Source organism: Equus przewalskii, chromosome 6 (assembly GCF_037783145.1).
Source record: "Equus przewalskii isolate Varuska chromosome 6, EquPr2, whole genome shotgun sequence".
NCBI lineage: Eukaryota > Metazoa > Chordata > Mammalia > Perissodactyla > Equidae > Equus > Equus przewalskii.
In genome coordinates, this window is record NC_091836.1 from 33,345,490 (window position 1) to 33,361,679 (window position 16,190).

Genomic DNA, 16,190 nt, shown 5'->3' on the forward strand with positions numbered 1-16,190 from the left:
ACAAAATCATAGGAGTTCTAGCATCCATGTAGAAGCCATGATACATCCATGAGAATGAAGTCACTACTAAGAAGACGAGAAACAGAAAGAGACTGAGTCCTCCGTGAGTCGCATGGTCATATCATCCCTGGACTGCCTACCTCTAAATGCTTTGTATATTAGAGAAAAACAAACCCTCATATGTTTAAACCACTGCAATCAGACTTATGTTACTAGCACCTGAAACAATTATTAAATGATGGATTGCATTTTTGGAAGTGTGAGGGAAGAATGGGTGATATGTTTCTCTATCCAACACATGGGCTGAGGATCACAGTGAGCCATAGTCACAGACATCCTCTCATCTGCTCCATGAAATATAAGAAAGTACCTGGCCTGTACCTCCCAAGCTCCACGAAAAGTTCTCTGTGGACTCACTCCTACTACTCGGTGTCTATCACTTATCTCTGTGTTGTCTTATATGTTTAGTATGTAGGAGAAGACATAGATTTCAAGAACATTTTATTCTTCCTTATACTCCAAAGCTATGTCACCAGTTAATCATTACATAATTCAATATGGACATCAATGTTGATAATGCTTTTATATTTCTAATTTATAACGAATTACAGATTGTAATCAGAGAGCAAGACCAGAGTTATGGATTTAGGGATCACCATCAGATATGTGTTTGTTGAAGCCATGGGAACTGGAGAGATGCCTCAGGAAGAACCAAGAAGAGAAATAGACCAAGGACTATGCCCAGAGGAAACTAACTTTACCATTGCTTTTTAAAGAAAAGAAAATTCTGTCCTGAAAATCAAAATGTCATGATGTGATGAGGTGACAGAATTTTGATATCGCAGCAGAGGCATTTAGTTTAGGATCTCTGACTCAGAGTATCAAATCATGTTTCTCAGTTGCTGCAAATCGGAAGCCCCCAAACCTGTTCCCATTTGTTGACTACTGAAAACCAACAATTCCTCAACATCAACATCAACCTAAAAGCATATGCAAGATTAGCTAACCTTGGTTTGGGAGAGAGGTGAAGGTCTTCAGAATTTGTAAAATTCTGTCTTTTCTGTGGAAGTAATAAAAAACTCTTATATGATTGTTGTAAGAACCAGGAAATGTACCTCTGTTTTTATCCTTTTATATCTTCAATGATAACAGGACTGTTTCCCAAAAGATCCAAGTCAGTGTCTCATGAAGCCAAACTTATGCTTCCACATCTACTCACCCAATGGCAGTACAGAATGAATGTAAGGAAAGTTATACTTGGGCTTCATTGCATTTATTTCATAATTCTCCTTTACATTCTTATCCTTGTGGTTCTTATTTATTCCTTGTTTCTACTCATTTATACCAATGGTAATTGTTTTTTTCTTTATCCATATTAAAGTATATTTGCTCTTATTCTTCCTCATTCTTGACTCTTTCCTAATATCCCAAGATCCCCTCATGCAGACACCCTCTGGAGGGTAGAGTCCAGTTAGGCCCAGAGGACTGACTAGCAGTAGTTCACTATAGCATTAACACAATTCCAATAAGTGAGTTAACGTATGTGAGGCACCTCAAACAGTGCCTAAAATATGGTATATGCTCAGTAAATGATAAATATCATTATTATCATAATCTAGGCATAATCCAAGTATCAGATTTTTCCACCTTCTTCAAAGATCTCCTCCCTTGAGCATATTTGGAGAAAATAAGCTTTATCTCGCATCTCCTACTTAGTCAGTTTCATGCTACAGGTGCTTCTTTGTGCTGCTTTCATCTCCGTCTCTTGCTTCTGGTCATGACCTGGAACACGTGACCTGCCTTCTTCTCTGTGTTATGCTGCTACTTCCACATAGCGTTAACAGGTAAATGTGAGGAAGACCTAAGTTCCCTTTGCTGCCTTGTTTCTTGTACCAACACACACTGTGCAACTATCCAATCTAATGGAAGAGTCGGAGAAATATAAGCATAGCAAAATATATGGACTTAGTACTTTATATGACTCTCCCCATATCCAGAAGAAAAGTATTAAACGCTGTTCACGGAAGGTCTACTCAAGTATCCACCAAATTCTAGACTCTACTTAGAGTGTCCCCATTCTTCTGACCACACTGTGAGTCTCTATCCTCCTATTTCTCCACATGGGTTAGTTTAGCTCTAAGTTTACCTTCCTGCCTACACTCTGGGAAGTTTATAGGGTTTATTTCTCAAAATCTGAGCTTTGCAATATAGAATAGCAGAATCCGCAGCAGAGTAGTACACGATGGTCTTTGGCACTCAAAATATGGATCTCTTCAAAGTCTCCCTGAAAGTGGAAAATGGAATATGACTCATCTTTCTTCCTAATTCTCTAATAGTTAACTGTAATACACACACACACACACATATTCTTAGAAACAGTAAAATCTAGATCATCTTTAAAAAATAAAGGAATTGTCCTAAATGCCCCCATAATGTGCGTACTATCTCCAGGGCAGGCTATAAGTTGTAGTTAACATAATCATGTAAATCCATAGAATTTCTCCTTTGTTCTTCTTTTACCTTCAGCCTTAGCACCAAGAGCCCAAGAAACTGGCTCAATTACAAGGCTGCCTACCCCACAGTTACTATTCTAAGGCCTAAGAGTTTTGAACTTTGAAATGAAAGAGTTTGGTTTTTATTTATCCTTACATTTCAGGCCATGTAAAGAACTCTTGGATGAGGCCTTCTCTTGTGTGCAGATGTACGTACATGAAAGAGACCATTTATGATTTCCTAGCCAGGAAACCTGCTTAGGAGCTGGGAGACTATCTTACCTACAGCACCAAGGTATCTACCTTTGGTCTTTGGTAAGGCTGCTCCCGTAACTGAAGAAAAAATAAATTCACTGTCCAGGACCCTCAAACCACCACCTGCCCCATCTCCCAGCCAGAAATGTTGCTTGGACAAACCCATTTATCCTACCAAGAAAAAGATGGGAGTCATAGAGCCTCAACTTATTCATCTATTGGGCCAGTATATGGTCTAGTAAATAATAGGAAATTAATAGTTCTTAAATTGCATGCAAATAACCAATTTAAGTAGCACAAAATAGTATAATCCTCAACAAGAGTATAGGCAAGAGATTTCCATTTTTTTTTTAAGTGAAAGAAGACCCTACTAAAGAAAAAAGATTGAAACTCCTCCACCTGTACATAAAAGTGTACTTGAGTATGATGCTTTCCAGGAACTAATTTATACAAACGGAACCATCAGAAGAGCACTCTCTTCAGAGTTTTACTCAGAGCAAGTTTAACATCCTTATTCCTCAAACTGTAGATCAAAGGGTTGAGCATGGGAACCACGTTGGTGTAGAAGACTGAAGCAAATTTACGCTGGTCCCTAGATCCAGGAAAAGAGGTTGTTAAATAGGTAAATGCCCCGGACCCAAAAAACACAGCAACAGCAACTATGTGGGAGCCACATGTGCTAAAGGCTTTGGACCTACCCTCAGCAGAAGGAATACAGAGGATATTGGAGAGAATGAAAGCATAAGAGATGAAGATGCTGATACTGGATAGTGTGATGACCACTCCCACAACAATAAAAAAAACCAGCTTATTGACATGGGTGCTGGTACAGGAAAGCTGCAAGAGGGGCAGAACTTCACACAGATAATGGTCAATGATGTTGGAATCACAGAAGGTCAGTCTCAGCATGCTTCCAGTGTGAGCCATGGCCCCAGCAAACCCTATCACATACGAACCAAACACCAGCCCAGAACAGACTTGAGGGGACATGGTGACTGTGTACAGCAGAGGGTTGCAGATAGCCACATAGCGATCATAGGCCATTGATACCAACACATAGCATTCAGAATTGACAAAGAAACAGAAGAAAAATAGTTGAGCCATGCATCCCATATAAGAAATGATATTTTCTGACACAAAATCCTTCAGCATTTGGGGGGTAAACACGCAGGAATAACAGAGATCTATAAAAGACAAGTTAAAGAGGAAAAAGTACATTGGAGTGTGAAGGCTGGAACTCAGTGCAATTAAGGTGATCAAACCCAAGTTGCCCACCACAGTAAGCACATAGATCCCTAAGAACAAGAGGAAGAGGATAAACTGGAATTCTGATTGTTCTGATAATCCCATGAGGATAAACTCAGTCACTGAGGAGCTGTTTCTCAGAGTCATTCTCTTCTGGAGAGACATCTGTGGAAACAAGGGACAAAATACATATATTGATGATAGGCACAAGCATGGCTGATGGAAGAAGGCTCTAGAAGATAATCCAGTGCTTAGATATCCTCCCTTTTGCCTTTCTTCTCTCATCTAAGTTCCCCTCCAAGCTATTGACAATGTGTCGGTGACTATATTTCAGCTCTCCTGGGCTTATCATGAATCCAAGATAGGGTCTATTAGCATGAGCAGCAAGAATTCTGCCTCCACTTGAGAGAAGAAGAGATAGAACACTTGAATTCCCTGCCCAAAGATTCTCACAAAGACACCCTATGAGCCAGGAGTACAACCTGAGCCCACTGCCTCAGACTTTGAGAGACAGGAGCTCTCATGTGCCCCCTTGTCTCCACCTCTTCTCTGCTTCCATCTCCCAACCAGATATAGGCGTGCCACACTGGAGAGAAAGCCAAGGGTGTCCCCTACTGTCTCTGCACATCCTACCTTCCTCCTATAAGCCCCTTCACAACATTTCATGTCACAGTAAGAGCAGAGAAGGGATCAATACATCCCAGATCCCCTGGTTATGAGTTCAAAAGAAAACCGCCATGAAAGATGGGATTCAGACATTTACCTTCCTGTTCGCTGGCCCCTCTCAGTTCTGGGCCTTACACAATCTCTTTTTCCATTGGCCCAAAGGAAAAAATGGTGTTAGTGCTTAAAGCAGACAGCCTTAAGTTTTAACTCTTCTGATTCCCTTGGTGTTGAGACTCAGAGCTTTTATAGACCCCAATCTCAAAGGTGCTCTAGGAATAGACCAAGATTTCTGTTTGTGGATTTTCCCAGATGGTCTATATCAACGTCAGGAGAAAAAATAGCAACCCTCATTTTCGCCAGAACCCCAGCTGGCATATCATGGAGAACTTTATGCTACTTCATGATCTCAGAGACCTGATCAGGCACAATTTCCCCTGAGAATTTCTTAGAGATTTGTCCCTATGGGGAAGAAATTGCACTGTCTTTGTTTATGTCTTGGATTATGATTTTTACCTAGCATCTTAAGACTCAGGTGTTCTACTCAATCTTCTCCTTAACTTCAGGGATTTCAAGTCATTCAATGCTGAGTTTAGAGGCACGTTTTTCCTCTCCTTCATTAACTCTTGGTAGTTAAGCTTGCTTTTCAGGGAGAATGCTTCCCTTATTTTAGCCACCATTTACAAATTTTCAAAGAGAGTTTTGAGACTAGAACCTCCCCAAAGATAGATCAGACTTGTAAGTGCTATGGAGAACACCACAGACTAAGTGTTTCTGGCACCATGAGCTACTCATAACAGTGGAGACACCACACGATCACCACCACAAACATCACCTACTCTAGGTCTACTAAGGACCACAGACAGGCCTTTAATATGAGGAGATTACTTCCTGTTCCTCCCATGGCACAGGATCGAGGTGAAAAGGAGAACCCCATGTGGGAACTGTGCATCTGCAAGCTCTGCCTCAATATCTATGTAGGGGAGAGCACGGACAGACTGACCCGGGCCACCGAGGTGCTGAAGCAGCTCACTAGCCAGACCCCGGTGTTCTCCAAAGTTAGATAAACCATCAGGTCCTTTGGCATCAGGAGAAATGAGAAGATTGCCGTGCACCAGTCTGTGAGGCCAAGGCAGAAGAAATCTTGGAGAAAGTTCTGAAGGTGCGAGAATGCAAGTTAAGAAAAAATAACTTCTCAAACATTGGAAACTTTGGTTTTGGGCTTCAGGAACACATTGATCTGGGCACCAAATATGACCCAAGCACTGGTATCTACAGCCTGGACTTCTTCGTGGAGCTGGGTAAGCCAGATTTCAGCATCGCAGACAAGCAGCACAGGACAGGCTGCATTGGAGCCAAACACAGAATCAGCAAGGAGGCGGCCATGCTCTGGTTCCAGCAGAAGTATAATGTGATCATCCTTCCTGGCAAATAAATTTCCATTTCTCTCCAGAGGCCAATAAACAGTCTTCAGCAAAATGTAAAAAAAAAAAAAAATATGAGGAGATTAAAATATCACAAAACATATACAAGGAAGCACACACACACATGTATGAAGTTACTCTATAGATGTGTGCAGGCTTAAGGTATAACAGGAGATGTACCTAAAAGTTTTAATCCTGTCATTCTCCACATGACAAAGCTGCTTTCCATATGATCTGCTACACGAGTATTCTAAGAAACACTCAAAGACATGCAAGCAAGTGCATTTGTAAGTTTCCACTGAGGCTGCCTAAAATAATCCCAGTTTTCCTGGAGAAGTCCTTATTTACATCCATTATCCCTGTATAATTATTAATAGCACATCCTCTTACTCTCCAAAGTGTCTGGATTTGGATAAGAAATTATGTGGTCACCCAACTAAAAAGAGCATAAACAGTTATTCATACCTTCTGGCTTCTGCTGTCTCCTAGACCCACTGACTTCCATCCCCTTTCTGACTAAGAGAGTCTTTCTCTGTCTTTTACCTTCTTTGCCCTCAAATTCTCATAAACTGAACCTACTCTTCCTGGTCAACCAATACTACGTCTTTAGTAGAGCTAGGCTTCAAAAATGAGAAGGACATTAACTGCAAGCGGTTCTGATTTATACATAGCCAAAAATCCTAAAGGAAAGAAATACAAACCCTAGCTATCTGCCTAAAATAGGTGGAAGAGGAATTACACAGGTACAAAGAATAAACATTGATACAATTTTACATAGTAACCACTGGTACAATGGTACAACATTGTTGTATATCGCTGTACAGGGTACCATAGATTGACTAGCAGTATTTAACAAACTTGGATATATGCATATATTTTGACCCAGGAAGTCTACTCATAGGTGTATACCCAATAAAAATAAGTACATGTGTTTACCTAGATATATACCAAGAAGATTTATAGCACTGTGACACATAATAGCCAAAAAACACCCACATGTCAATCAACGATAGACTGGATAATAAATTGTGGGATACTAATAAAATAGAATTTCATACAGCCATGAAAGTTAATAGCATAGACAAATGTCTCAAACCTATTATGGAGCAAAAGAAGCCAAGCACAGAAGAGTGCATACTTTATGATTCCATTTACATAAATTTCAAAAACAAGGAAATTAATCTTTTGTGTTAGAAGTCAGACAGCAGTTATTCATGGTCGAGCAGTTAGGGGCTGGTGGCTGGAAAGGGATATGAAAGGTGTTTCAGGGTTGCCAACGATGTTCTGTCTATGGTAGGAGTGCTGCTTATGTGGATGTGTTTAGTTTGCGAAAATTCATCAAGCCATATCCTTATGTTAATGTTAAATTAAAAAATTTACTTAAAACATACATGGGAAATGAAAATAAATTAATATTTTAATAAATCACCCTTCTAAACTACTTTAACTTTAAAATTACTAAATACATTTGAGCCACAATTCCCTTATTTTTAAAATGGGCATTTACTGACCTAACAACTTAGTATGTAGCACATGCAAAAAAACATCATTTTTATTTCTGGTCTATCTGGTGTCTCTTGAAATAAAACCCACTTTTTTCCTTAAATAAAGGGAGGAAATCAAGAGGAAAAAGAATTAATGCATATGGAGCAACTGCAGAGTGCCTGGCATTATCCTGGATGTATTCTAATGTAATATTATGTTTATAACAACTATACAATGTGCATGTGTGAGGCAGACTATTTTTCCAAAGATGGCCATACCAGAGCATGCACACACACACACAAACACACACATATCTTGCATCCCACATGCTCTTGGTACAATAGGGCTGACACTCCTCCAATAAAGAGATTGGGTCTATGTTCCCTACCCTTGCATCTAAGTAGGGACTTGGGATTTCTCCAGCCAATAGAGTATGACAGAAGTGATGCTATGTGACTTCCAAGGTTCAGTCATAAAAGGATACAGCTTTCACCTCTATCTTTATCTCTCTTTTTCTTTCTTTCTCCCTCTGTCACTCTGTATGCATTGTTATTTCTCTTTTGTCATGCCCTAGCCTTCAGGACAGTCATTTTGGAACCCTTTGGCTTGTCTCAAGATATACCACAAGCCAGCAAGTTTATGGTCATTTATCCAATGTTGAGCGGAAGCAAAAGCCCTCTAGGGCCTGCATGCTAGTGGGTGGACATCAGGAAAAATACTCAAGGAAAATGGCCAGGGAATAATCTAATATACGTCTAGATTACTTGGTTCAATTCCTCTTCACTACTCAAGCAGGTTGGGAGTTTAGAACCGTTATCAACTCATTATACTGGATCCCCAAAAAAGAAACATCATCTGTGGCTAAATTAGATGGAGAAAAAGTCAACATAGGAAGGGGGCAAAGATATGTGCCTGACATGGCCTTGGCTCTAGAAGGGCAGAAAAAGATATAAAATATTCCCTGAGAATGTCTAACTACCTCTGTTTCAGGCAAAATATTCATATTACATATAGAACCCAAAAAAACCCAGTTATTTTCTGGAGAATAGAATTTGAACCCAGATATCAAAGAATTTCCCTAGACGAATATCCAAGGATCATGAGCTCATAATGAAAATCACTAAACAAACACAAAATAAGCCACCAGGAATGAGAATCATCATGAATGATAAAGCACAAGCTACAGAATCAGACCTGCAAAATTAGTAGGCTCATAGGGGAAGGATACAAAATAAATGTATTAATGTGTTCAAAAAAATAAAAGAGCAAGTTGAAAGGATAGAGAATGAAACATCAAAATTGACAAGGCAGATTTTTAAAAGAATAAAGAGGAACTTTCAGAAATAAAAACATGATGTTTGAAATTAGGAATTCTATAAATACATTAAACAGCCTATTAGACATAGGTAAAGAGAAAATAAGTAAACTGGAGGATAGATCTAAAGAAATTATCCAGAAGTCAGCATCAGCTGAGGGGAGGGGGTGTGACTACGAATTAGAAATATAATTGATGAAATGTAGAAATAAAGAGGGTCCAACAGATATGTAGAGAGCATCTACCACATTCTAGGCCTTATTATCTGGTCTAAGAATAAAGCAAGAATTAAAATAGACACAGCCCCTGCCCTGTCATATATGTAATCTAGATGGAGAAACCTAGAATAGACAGAAGTTTACACATAACTAGTTATAAATACAATGATTTTGCCAGAAAGAAGTTATGGGTTGCTAGGAAATCATTTAACCAGGGGCCCTATTGAGTCTGGAAGGTCAGGGAAGGTCTCTCTATGTAAGTAAAATTCATGTTTAAAACAAAAAAGTAAATAGCGATAAGAATAGTGAGGTTTTTTGTGACTGTCCAACAATACTGTGTTTGGTATTGCACAAGCCTTGGTTGGAGCTAGGACTCAGCCTTCTTCTGTGAAATCTCCCCAAAAGGATAAGCCCTGAATTTGGCCAGTCAGATGTTTGCATGCAGGCCTCTGAGCCTAGGCAAGTGACACAAATAAACAGGAAAAATTTATATTTCATGTCAGCAAGACAAAGACAAAAACAATCTACCAATTGATAACAAAAGTTGGGGTGTTGTTAGTGCCAGCAGGAGTGACCAGCACAACCTAACCAAGTGGTTCTGTGATGTAGCTTGGCTGTAATTCCGCCTCCTGGCTTCCTCTAGATCCTGCTGGCTCCAAAGGCTGGTTCCCCAGCCTGCTCTAAGAGTCTTTGAACCACCCTGTTTCTTGCCAATTAAATCCCTTTTTTGCCAAAGTTAACCAGAATCAACTTCTGCTGTTTGCAGTCAACAACCCTGGCTGGCATAATAAGGTCTGGAGGTTAAGACAGGTTTGGGGGAGGGCAGGGATTGGAAACAGGAAAAGCATTCCAGGCCATGGGTCATCTTTCTCATATTCCCATGATGAAGGCAGACACACCTACCAAAATCACCTTCTTAAAAATTTGGAACAAATTCCCTGTCAAAGTTCTACTCTATTTTGAATGGTTTTCCCTTTCCAGAGAAATGTTGTTTGGACGTGGTTTGGAGGATAAAATGAACAAACATTCTCAATTCCAGGGATTATTCGTCATACTCCTGCACAATTCTTTGCTGGCTAAGTGGAGATACATTCAGTGAATTATCTAGCCAGCTTTTTTTTTAACACAATGCACACCATAGCAAAACAAAATAATAATGAAAAGGATTATGTTTAACTGCTAAGGGAGCTAATGACAAAATAATTATTTTTATTGATTAAATAGCTAGTGTATGTTTAAATTGGCCAGTGTTATAATAGGGCTCTGTTTTTCATGGACTGTGTATTCACTTTGCTGCCTTTGAGATTCCCTATAAAATCAATATATAGAATAACTTTTTGCATACTTCATAAAACTTGGAAAATAATTTTGCTCCTAAAAAATTATTATAGGGTATTATAGAAACTGTATCTTTTATTTTTACCAAGTTATTTTATGCTAGATCGTTATTCAGAAAGTCTCCAATTATTACAATATTACTATGGAAATACACAATCTGTTTTGTGATATAGTTTTAGAAATGCATTGCTATTAGTCTTGAATGATAAGTAAAATGTTACCAGCAGAGAAAATCAGGAGGACTTTCTGAGCAAAAGGAATTACAAAAGGATATACAAAAGGTCATAAGGGAAAAAAGCACTGCAAATTTGGGGAATGGCAAATGATATTGAGACTTGAATCATTGTCTCCATGGCAGGGAGGGATGGGAGAAAGTTGAGAAGGGTTAATTGTTGATAGTTGAGATAGGTTGAGAAAGAGTCCCTTTCTGAATCCAGAATCAATTGAGAAGTCAACTGACTTCTAGATACAGAAGACAGGAAAAAGAAATGCCAGCTTTATTGCTGTTAAAGTTGATTGAAATACCCAGCTTGAATGGGCGTCTACATTAGTACTTTGTATTTCCCTTACTGTACATCACCGACTAAATTAATGAATCTAGGTCTCAACTGAGCTTGGCAACTGTTGGTCTTCTCTACAAAGAATAATGGTTGTAAATGGAAAAGTTGAATAGGGGTCCTGAGAATGTGCCTATCCTAACTAGAAATGAGGAAAGAGGCTGTAGGAACGAGACTGGGCCACACTGAGCCACATTATAAGTTCACTCTCCCAATTTCTCACCAGTCCTATAAACTGCCCCTTTCCTTTGCATTGGATTGGGAAGGATAAGAAGGAAGAGAAAGAGTTGTCTCTTTATTTGCCTGCTTGGGACATTGAGACTTCTCCCTCACTAGAGAAAGTGAAGGGGGAACTATAAGTGAGGATAGAATCTCCAGACTTGCCTTTTGACTTTTGGTAAAGGGTGAAGGAGAAGGGTGGTACTGGAGACCAGGAAATTTGAACTAAGGTGGTGGGAGGATTATGCAGAATTTGACACTAAGAATAAATCAAAGTGAAAGCTACTCTTAGAATTTAGAAAAGAAGTTTAGAATATCAGATGAACATATCACTATTAAAAAACTCTTTGAAAAGAAGAAAACAATGCTATCTTTCCATACAGCAAACAGAAACATTTTTCATATTCCACTGACCTTACAGCTTTAAACTCAATGAGCATAGTCATTAAAAATATGATTTTGATATATATTTGATAACATGGGAAATGTTTACAATGTGTTACAGAATGAAATACAAAGTTACAAAATCATGCTTAATATGATCCCATCTGTGTGTGTGTATCTATCTCTCTCTATCACAACCACACAGACAGAAAAATATTCTAAAAGAATATACACCAAAATACTAAGGGTAGTTATCTCTAGGTGGCTGGATCATGGATTTTTTTAAATAAATCTTTTGCTTATCTCTACTTTTACATATTCCTACAATATTCAAGAATTTCTTTTGTAAATTTAATAAAAATCATTTTTAAAAATTAAAAACAAAGCATTGCATAATTTAATATTTTAAGGTCTCACTAGGGATTCATTCAACACTTATTTACAACCTTCTATATCTACCAGGCATTAAATTCTGTGTGTGTTAGATCACCAGGCTGAGGTTGGGAATATAACCTCAAATAAACATTTTCTAAATATATCACTGCACAGTCTGTATTACTGTAGTTCAGAAGGTCTCACATATGTTTATATTATTGACCCCATTAGTTGAGTACATTAAATAAGAAGAAAAATCCTTGGTTTCTTTCCCTTCATATACCTTTTTGGCAAATCGTTTCCAAATGAGAGTGACTGTCTTGACTTCTTCAGCTCAAAGGCAGCAGGCACTTACACATTGTACAAGGTGAATATACGTGCATCACATGTGCTATTTCTTACCCACCCAGGGTGAGCCTCTGGAAGGCAGTGAGTGTTAAGAGTATGGGCTCTAGAGTCAGACAGTCTAAATTTATTTCTTTACTTCACCAATTGCTATCTGTATAACTTAGGCAAGTTCCTTAAGTTCTTTAAGCTTCGGTTTACTCATCCACAAAACAGGGATAATTATGTCACACAGTTGTAGAGAAGATTAAATGAGAACTTGTATGTAAAGTTCACAGGACATAAAGTTTCAAAACTTATTATTAGGGTTTGAAGAACATGAGTCCTTTGAATGTGAAACTCTTAGCCAACTTTATTTTCAAATCATGGGAGTCTGGAAAGTTAGAATAAAAGGGGAAGGTAGTCATTGCAAGATACAATATGAATGTAGGAAGCAAATGGGACAAAGAGTCATTTATTTAAGAAGGACTGACTGAATGGCATCTGCAACCAAATTGTGTGACAAGAGTTTCAGGGCTTTTTTCCCCTCCCACTCCAGGCCTAATTCTTCCTTTCATGTGGTCTCACCAGTCACTGATGAGAACCTGAGGAAACTGTCATGTGAGCAAGCAGAAAGTGGTAGAAGGTCCACAGATGACACTTGGCAATCTTCGACTTTGGGACAGAGCAGTGGCCCATTCACAGAAAGCAAGTCAATCGTTTGTACACAGACAGGTATCCTCAAGGGTAAAACATATAAATGAGTATTTTCCAAACATGAATTTTCTCCCATTAAATACCTGCTTGTAAAATGACATTAAATACAGCTCATTGCATCTAGCATTCAAGTCTTGGTTTTAAATACCATTCTTCTCTAAATGGAACCAATGCTGGGACAGGGAAAGGAAAGAGTGAGCCTGAAGCATATTGTTTTGCCAGAAAGTAATAAAGTGTTCAAAATCTAATGGAGATATATTAAAAGGCCATTAGAACCAGTGTGAAGAGGCTTCCAAGGGACAAATCAGGGCGAAATTGAGCATCAAGGTAAATACTGAGAATAATGAGTAACAACCCATTAGATAAAATTAGAATGCATGAGTCCAAAATGATATAAATGAATAAATAAATGAACGGATAAATAAATAATAAATATAGAAGAAGAAAATGTTCTTCCTGATAGAATGCCAACTAACAAATAATGAAGGATTGATGGATTTAGAAAATCTCCATTTTTCAACCATCAGAGTAATAACTGATTCAGGCAAGAATCATTAATGGATGCTAAAATTAGTGTGTGAAAAATTGCAAAGAAACAAGACATTGCATAGTCTCAGAATAGGGCTGCACAACTTACTTTTAATTACAAAGGGAAAAGTAAGAGTCTTCCGCCATAAAATTACTAAGGAACTTGAAAAGTTCCAAAAACTCTGTATTATCAGATGTCCCCAGAAGCAATTCTTACAGGATACAGAATATATTCATTTGTGAGAGTCAAGAAAAAGGAAGGTTTGCTCTGAGAAAGCAGTACTGTGTCCTGCAAAGTTAGCAAAGAAGAATCAGTCTATGGTCTCCATGACTTTTTTCTAAGTGCATTTATATTTTGAACGCAATCATTTGGATTTACAGTCTGTTGCTCTGAGGAAAATGGGAGCTTCATACATGAATGATTCATTTTTTCATTGTGCAAAGTTTCTTCATTATGTTGTCTCTGGGATGTGAGTTAAAATGGGGAGTACTAAATGAATGCACAATTGTTGGTATTTTATAAAACTTCCTTCGATAGTGATTTAGAGTTTGCATAAGTTAATCATTTTATATAACACTATACATTTGACCATAAAAAGGAGTGGAAAGTTGAGGTTTAGGAATCTAAGATAGTCTGATTTTTGCTACTGCCACTAGGTAGCATGTGCCTAAAGTTGGGGATCATGAGTTAATACACAAGAATATAACCAGGGTGATGGGATATTAGAGATCAAACATATGTTGATCAATATGCTAGAAGAGAAGAATGAGTTGCCAGAAGAATGAGAAAAGGGAAGTCCCTTTAGTAAACCAGCTGCTGAAACTGCTAGATGCTCCATTCTTGCACCCAATAAATATTTGTTAAACTCCCACTCTACATGTACCAGGCACTGTGTGAAATGTGTGGATGTATCAAAACAGGCATTAGGGACTGCTCACACAAAACTTACAGTCCAATTTGTGGTAGGGGTGGATACAGAAAAGTAATCAAGCAATGGTCCTACATTTTGACCATCACTTAATAGGTTAAGTGCCCTGTGCTGTAAGAACACAGAACAGGGGCATTGAAACCAACAGAGAGGTAGGAGAAAGATGTTCCAGAAAAACACCTCACAATAGATTATCATAAAGGCAAAGGCTCCAGAGTATATTCCCTTCCTTGGATCAAAAAGATTACCAGAAATGTGATTAAGGTAAGAAAAAATCATTTAAGAAAGAAAGGATGAAGGGGAGCAGAATTTGCCACAGCAAAATATTTCTCTTTGGCATAAGGATTATGTTGAACTGATTATTTTTAAGAAATAGCAGACAGAGGAGAAGCTCTGAAAACCAAGTAGAAGTTGCCCTTTTGTGAGGAAAATTTATATTTATAAGGGAAATCTCCATTTGTAAGGATGTCTCCCTCTCTGTACCAGGAAGAGGGGATGACTAAATCTCTGGAAATTCTTATCAATGGAGAAGGCAATGACTTAAATCTGTACAACAACCAAACTCTCCTTTACTGTGCTTTGCCTGGTAACCTCCCATAACTGGCTCCCCCCACCACATCTTCTTTTGTTTTTCTCTGGAGATGGTATTTAAGGTGGTGGCTTAGGCCATTTTGAGGAGTTACTCATTTTCCCTGGGTATCTCCTTTCTATGCGGGGGTTATGCATGATATTGAACTTCTCTTTGTTTTTCTCCTGTTAATCAATCTTTTATTACAGCAGGGGGTCTCAGCCAAGAACCCAGAAAGGTAGAGAGAAAATTGTTTTTCCTCCTATACAGGAATTATGTAAGGAAACAAAGGAAAAAGAAAACATTTTCATTTTTTCTCCCTCTTTTCTTTATGCATACAGATACCACAAGTAGTTTATGAAGTCGAAAGAAGAAAAGATATGAAAGGAGGAGATGATAATACAAACACTACCACTATCAAAATTAAAGGTAACTTTTCATGAGTGACATCCTTACTAGCACAGAATCTGGCCAAGAGTAGATAATCTGAGTATGTTTTTGTTGCTAGTGAGTGTGTAACTTGAGATAAACTTTCAAGAAGGAATTTTGGAGTAATATTCAAGAATCTGTGTAATTCAGGAATTCTGTCTATAAATATATCCTAATTAGGGGGGAAACAAAGATTATTGAATGAACCTGTTAATCAAGCATTATTTCTAATTTGGAAAAACAAAAATAATATACAGCAGTATAAAATTGTTAATCACGTATATTACATCCATACGGTAGAATTTTATGCAAGCGTGAAAATCAAGGTGGAGGCAAAAGATTAGAAAAACCAAATTCTTGTGATGAGCTGTGTCTTGGGGCACACACTTTCATAACCAGAGTTGACATTCCCGTGTTTTCACAGAATGCCTTTCTCTCTCCCTCTTTTTTGCTCTCCATGACTCTTCATATGCATCTTTTCTGCTTATTTATTTATTTGCCTTTCCCAGTAACAACCCCTTATTCTCTCCTCTTCTAATTAGTTTTCCTCAGTAAAGACATTTTAAATGAGTTGCTCATAGACTTTGAAAACAAGGACAAGATTGTGTGCATGAATGTGCAGGCACCATCTGTAGAAAGACTCTAAAAATATACAACTAACAAGCAACAGTGATGGACCCTGGAGAGGGTACAGGAGAACCAGAAAACTGGCATAAAGGGAGACT

The 16,190-nt window shown here is 38.2% G+C and overlaps 1 protein-coding gene and 1 pseudogene across 1 annotated transcript; one reads left to right on the forward strand and one right to left on the reverse strand.

Annotated features, from left to right (window-relative positions):
- Window positions 1–3,209: 3,209 nt before the first annotated feature.
- On the reverse strand, window positions 3,210–4,157 carry LOC103551582 (olfactory receptor 8B4). The gene has a single exon (XM_008521105.1). The coding sequence runs from the start codon at window positions 4,155–4,157 to the stop codon at window positions 3,210–3,212; it is 948 nt and encodes a 315-aa protein (XP_008519327.1).
- Window positions 4,158–5,557: 1,400 nt separating this feature from the next.
- On the forward strand, window positions 5,558–6,140 carry LOC103551581 (large ribosomal subunit protein uL5-like; annotated as a pseudogene).
- The last annotated feature ends 10,050 nt before the right edge of the window (window positions 6,141–16,190 follow it).